Raw genomic sequence first — 6,550 nt, 5'->3', positions numbered from 1 at the left:
TGAAAACCATTCATTCTAAATTTAAAATATTTATTTGTTTGAATGTTATGAAATGGATTAATCATTTTATCATTAAAATTATTATTTGTAGTCTTAAAGTCATCAGTTGATGACCCTTGACTTTCTCTCGACTGGAATTTTCCATTTTATATTTCACACAAGTAGTTATCTCGACTAAAACGTGCTCATTATGAAACATATAAACTTGTAATTAATTAATACGACAAAGTCACAGTACCTACGTGACGCTTAAAGGATGATGCTTAACCGAAGGATGCTTAAAAGAAAAACAGTGTTTTTATTTTAAATCCATCTTTATTACACGTCTTAATATAAAATAGTATACAAAGTAATTCAATGAAGTGCTTATAAAATAATCTACTTAGTAGTTACAATATGTCGTGTCGTTGCCTCGACCTATCGCTTGCGAGTCCCAAGCGCGTCGAGGTTACAACAAAAAGAGAGCAACAGACTTAGTTACGGCACGCGCCGACAGAGTGCTCACTAGTGCACTCTTCAGGTACTTGAGTGTCTATAATAAATAATCCCTACGCTGAAAAACAGTGGTTTCAGAGGGGAACGTTCGGTGGTGTCTTGCACGGCTCCGGCGGCAGCGACCGTCGGTCTTCCGGCATCCTGGACTGGTAGTACGCGCAGTACGGCAACGGGTCCCAAAACGCGAATAATGCTTCGCGCGTGTCCAAAACGGTATCCAGCAGCTTCCCGACGGCCGCCGCGTGTCCGCACCTTGTCTGCCCTTGACATAAGTACGGTAGAGACACTCCGACCCTCGCACCGATGGCTATAAGCTTATTCGAGTGCCCGTTCGATGGATTTTCTTCACGAACGAGCCTGAACGACACGTGCCCCGTCATGGGTCTGACCGGCGCAAGGAATGACACGAATCTTTGAACCCAAGCGTCAGCTTCGTCATCTTTCTGTGGAACGAGACCTTTGCGGGCAGCATCCACGCGGCACGTCACATTATTGACCGCACGAGATTCCTTCAGAGTTGTGCACGTAACGATTTTTTCTCCTTTAGGCTCTCGGACAATGACCCAAGGCTTTTCAGCGCTGATTTCACGGGGGAATCTGAATTGTGTTTTCTCTTCGGGCATCACAAAACGTAAGCGATCACGAGCACCTCGGGCTCCGGCGCTCGCAATGAAATGACGTCCCTCTTTAGAAGCTCCACTGTCGTACCACGCGCGAACATCTTCGTCACTCGCTACGACCCAGAATTGCGGAGTGATCAGTCCTGCCGCACGACTAACTCGCATTAATTCCAAGGGATCATCCAGTGTGACGACATCTCGAGCGCAAGGAACAAAACATTGACATCCTACCACTTCCATGTGTGGTTTTGCGAGAGCGTCATAATAGGCCGGTGTCGTTGAACTCACCGGCACGTAGAATACAACAGACTCTTGTTCCACTATCGCTTTTAATGCTCGAGCATAGGCAAGAGGATCTGCGGGATTAGGCCTCGGCACTGAATAGAACTTATGAACAGCTGCTGAGTATTTCAGTAGCGCAAACTGTCCTTCTATTTCGAAAGCCACTACTCTCGCACCGGCCGAATGGAAATTCCTCGCCAAATGTAAAGCTTGCACTGAACTGCCGCCACTGATGAGGACTGTCCGAGGCTTGTTATTCCCCTTCGAACTAATAACTCGAGCAATCATCTTAAGAACACTTATAGGGCACTGCACACATTTCCAAAATATAAACAGCGAAGCAGCAATCCACAGCGTCGGTAGTACCACTAATATTTGTTTCCAAGCCGGATGCGAGACAATGCTGAGGAGAGCGAAGACCGGGCGCAGCATTAGACGAGGTCCCCAGGTGAGGAGTCGAATCAGGTGCGGCACGGGCGGCGGTCGCTCGGGGCTAATGGCACGTTCTTCTGGTATAAGCGAAAACGTTGACGAGAAAGATCGCCTCAAAGCCGTGAAAGGTGGTGGCTGGTGAGAGCATCTCTTGCGCGGCGAAAAGACTAGCTCTGTGTTAGAACGCGCGAGGCGGGAAAACTCAGGCGCACAGGCCGGCATGGCGGAGTGACTGACGCGCGGCAGCGACGCTCGCGCATATAAACAGCCTCGTTATCAGAATAAAGCAGCGCCCCGCCGCTCAGCACTAACTCATCTTTGTACCCAATTAACAATTACCTAGTTAAAAATAAACAAAATATTACGGAATGATAGTAATCGTTTGTAAACAATTAAGGATAGTTAAGAAAAAGACTAAAACTAATGATAATAATTTATTTCTCCACAATTGGACTACGTGATAAACCACATACACATCTTCAACGTTTAACATTCTATAATAAGATACCATAACGATTCAATAATAGAACAATTCAATATGTTTTTGCACACGTAATTATATTAATATCTATTAATAACTTCACTCTCTTATGACCAATTTTTCAGACAACACAATATGCAGACGCCTTGACAAATTAGTACTAAAGTATTTTCTTCGGTGTTCGCGATTTCTGGGCATGGTAGGTATAAATTATTACTACTTTTACGCAAGAAAGAGGCATAAAAGTTGTTTTAATTACCTAAACACGACCGCCTCTAATTAGTTAGTGAACACGGTTGTGTTCTAGAATGATTTAAATAAATTAATAATGAAACTTTAATATTGCTATAATTTAAAATTTACAATACTTAGATAATATATCAAACCTAGAGACAGAGGTGGTCATATTTTCAACTGTAACTATACTGAGACCTTAGAACTTATATCTCGAGTAACCACTTCACATCAGATGTGTTGTGAGCTCGTCCACCCATTTAAGCAATAAACAAAACTTCGCATACGATCTGAATTGAAATGGCAGAAATAATAATTGTTCAAACAGCACAGACTTCGCTGCTAAATACATTTTTAATAGTTTTTTTTTTATAAACGAACCTGGGTCCCAATGTTCGTTTATAGGCTCGGAATTATTAGTCATTGTCTCATATACTGTTATTAGGTGTCTCACATTATCTTCATAAAAAGATCTCTTGGTAATCTTTTTAATTATTCGGAAACTCTGAATTTACAAAGGGTATTTGATTCTCTATGGTATGTCTCTTAGGTCCCAGAAACAGTCTAAGTAGTTATTGATTTAGCCAATCGCTAATTCATCCTGGTTCCGTTTCCGGATACCTCACCAATAAGACGAGCAAACACTGAAGGCCCACATAGTAACTTGTTAAGCGGTTAGTTAAACCAGTTGACATGAAAACGTGATTCTCACCTACCACAAGCCATATTGGCATGGAAGTATTTAGTCGTAGATTGGTTTCTTAGATCTTCTCGATGCCTCCAATGAACACTACTCTAACTCCAAATTCTTAGGTTTACAGGAGGAGAGTTTAAACGAAAAAAGTTGATAAATATATCTGCAATAATAAAGATTTTATGGTTTTTTCTTGTGTAACTAGTTGATTTACTCTTGCTTCGAACCCCATTAATAATGAATTTGTAATACTTTTAAAATAGTGAAGCGATTTGCCTGAAAAACGAAAATTTCAAAATTTTGAGTTAGAGTAGTGTTCATTGGAGGCATCGTTCTGACCTTAGTACCACTGGGTTGGCTATCATACAATGGAAGAAATCTACCAAAAAGCTGAGTTACTAACAAACTATGTTTTCAAGATACAAATGCTCACTCTTGCCATTGTCAATCTCTATGTCAACAACTAAATATATAAATAATACTTCACAGTAGTAATACAGCATTCATTTAACAAAACCACTATAACAATGACATTTAAAAAAGGTAGATACACCAAATGTCATTGTGTAAAAAAAAATTAATACTTGGAATAAATTTGTTAAGCACATAAGATTTCTTGTTCTATAGATTACACTTGAATTACAGTGTAGTTTCAAATAAAACTTGATGTATTTAAACAAAATTATAAACACTATTTTTAATTAAAAAAATAAATAACATTCAAGTCTTACTAACATAGTAAAATACAATATAATATTTACAAAAAAAAAAAAAACTATTAGAATTGCAGCAATCACACTATAAACGGGAGATCTGTTTCTTTCAAATCAATCGAGCCATTCTTACACACTATATGCAACTCATTATGTGGTTCCTTTTCAAATCGAAACCTTTTTGGATGTGAATCATCCATGAATCTTCCAAGCTTCAATATTTTATCGTCAACAGTAATTTTTTCAGCTATCAGATTTGTTGCTGGCAAATTATTTATTATATCTGGAATGAGAAGTTCAACTTTGCCTTTTTCATGAATGAAGATACTGCTTTTTTTCATCAACTGTGATGCATGCATGTAGACCTCACCACTTTTTAGGCTGGCCTGGATATTCCCTGAGAATCCAGTTATGTGTAAGTTCCCTCGCTGGATGATGTCAATCAACACAGATCTATGTAAGTGGTCAAGACGAATGTTACCCATCAATGTTGTGAAATGTGAATTATCACTGTAACATGACTTTACAGCTATGGGTCCAGCGTGTGTGCTGACAATGAAGGAATTAGCCATAACATTATGACACTTAATGCCAGAATTTAAGCCTGTTTTGAGTTCAATATTGCTTGCTTGTATTCGACCTTCAGTTGTGACTTCTCCTTCAACAGTTTCAATTTTAATATTCTGTGCTTTGATATCTGTCACGTTCACAGCCCCCTTCTGTGTTTTAACTATAAATTCATCGCCTTCTAATTTTGAAAGGTGAACAGAAGCATTATCGGAAGTCGAAACCTGAACTTTTAGCTGGTAAGGTACCTGAATCAGACATACGTCGTTTTTGTCTGAGGCGATGTTCTTGTTTAACAATTCTAATCGTTTGGAAGTCTGTTTAACTTGGAAATCGCTCGCATCCTTGCCGTGACTGTACAGAGTCATAGTAAGTTTATTATGTGCATTTAAGTCATTCACATCAATGGGCTGAATTTTAACATGTATGGGACTCTCCACAAAAATACTCGTATTGTTATCTATCGTCTTCTCGACAGTCCTCACCGCATTCAACTTCTTTATATCGGGTAAATTGCTAAAATCGGCAAAGGATAACCTCAAAGTTTTGAGGACCTTATGTAAGTGCCTGCGTCCCGTTAGAGAAAACATTTTAATGTATTTTACATACACTATAAAATTATCAAAAACATGATCTTTAACAGGATAATTCGATTAAACTCAATGCCATTTCTTCGTTTCTTATTTTGACAGTCACAATTAACACCTGACTTTGACAGTTCTAATTTTAAAAGCTAGTAGGTAGGTACACCTACCGGTGTAGGATAAATTGTAGAGTAAAATTCTCCATGAATGCTGGGTAAATTAGAAAGAACTGGGCAGAACTCCGGTCGAAAATCTTTCCAATTATAATCGATTAGTTCGTTTTCAATAAATAAATAAAATATTTTTATGTTTCTTTTGCTTTGATGGGTGGATGAGCTCACAGCCCACCTAGTGTTAAGTGGTTACTGGAGCACATAGACATCTACAACGCCACCCACTTTGAGATATCAGTAATAAGGTCTCAAATATAGCTATAACGGCTTCCCCACCCTTCAAACCGAAACGCATTACTGTTTCACGGCAGAAATAGGTAGGGTGGTGGTATCTACTCGTGCGGACTCTCAACCAGTACCACCAGTAATTACGCAAATTATAAGTTTGCGGGTTTGACTTTTATTAGTCCAGTAGTTTCGGAGCCTATTCGAAACAAACAAACAAATCTTTCCTCTTTATAATATTAGTATAGACAACTGAATAACTTTTAAGTTTATAGTAAGTTTTTATTGGAATTCTTTTTTTCCGCTATACAAAGTATAAACAATGAACTTATAGAATTATGCCGAATCAAAGCAAATACTAACAAAAAGTCCAACCCAATATAATCACAAAATACTATTGTCTTTTTATTTGCAAAATTGAACAAATCCTGGGCTCGCCTGGTGTAAGTAATTACACCAAGTACCGTCCCGCCAGCTCGCTGAGTCAGCTATTGCCGAACGTCGGATGGCCTGACATGGTGGTGCCCCGCCTCTACTCGGGGGTGGCACTGTATGGGACTCCCGTGTAGTGCCAAGCCCTGACCCACGATACGACCCACGACAACGTCGTGGCGTTGCGACGTCCGCAGCGCGTGATTACGGTCAGGGAAGTTCACGGGCACCACACCGTCTCGTTCGAGGCAGCGTACGAACATACTATGGAAGAGCAACAAGGTTTTGACCCGGCGGGACATTCCGGAACACCAGCGGCATCGCCTGGGTGGCTTGGTAGGGCCACCGTACCACGGAGACCGGCGTCGTTGGTCGTCGACAATCGCCTCGACAATCCGTCGGTCGGGCGTCCTAGGGGTGGCGCCACGAGTCTGGTTGTAGTGTTGACCGCGGGAAACCCCTTACACTGACCGGGTTTTGACCCAGGGCGGAGATCGAACGTTGGGTGTAAGAGTGCAGAGGAGTTTTTTAGTGCGGTAGGGCCTAAAACGTCCTTGGGCCCGCTGTCTGCTCCCAACATCTACTTATCGTCAAGTCCCATCATACCCTGCGCGCCCC

At 40.7% G+C, this 6,550-nt stretch overlaps 2 protein-coding genes across 2 annotated transcripts; both read right to left on the bottom strand.

The window, feature by feature from the left end:
• Nucleotides 1–295: 295 nt before the first annotated feature.
• LOC114253531 (uncharacterized) lies at nucleotides 296–2,124 on the bottom strand. The gene has a single exon (XM_028188450.2). The coding sequence runs from the start codon at nucleotides 2,049–2,051 to the stop codon at nucleotides 570–572; it is 1,482 nt and encodes a 493-aa protein (XP_028044251.1). The 5' UTR covers nucleotides 2,052–2,124; the 3' UTR covers nucleotides 296–569.
• A 126-nt stretch (nucleotides 2,125–2,250) lies between these two features.
• LOC114253577 (uncharacterized) lies at nucleotides 2,251–5,108 on the bottom strand. The gene has a single exon (XM_028188505.2). It carries the CDS (start codon nucleotides 5,106–5,108, stop codon nucleotides 4,032–4,034), a length of 1,077 nt encoding a protein of 358 aa, XP_028044306.2. The 3' UTR covers nucleotides 2,251–4,031.
• Between the last annotated feature and the right edge of the window lie 1,442 nt (nucleotides 5,109–6,550).

Source organism: Bombyx mandarina, chromosome 06 (genome assembly GCF_030267445.1).
Source record: "Bombyx mandarina strain Sakado chromosome 06, ASM3026744v2".
In the NCBI taxonomy this organism is placed as follows: Eukaryota; Metazoa; Arthropoda; class Insecta; order Lepidoptera; family Bombycidae; genus Bombyx; species Bombyx mandarina.
The sequence above is the reverse complement of the archived record's forward strand: the minus strand, read 5'-3'. Positions and strand labels throughout refer to the sequence as shown.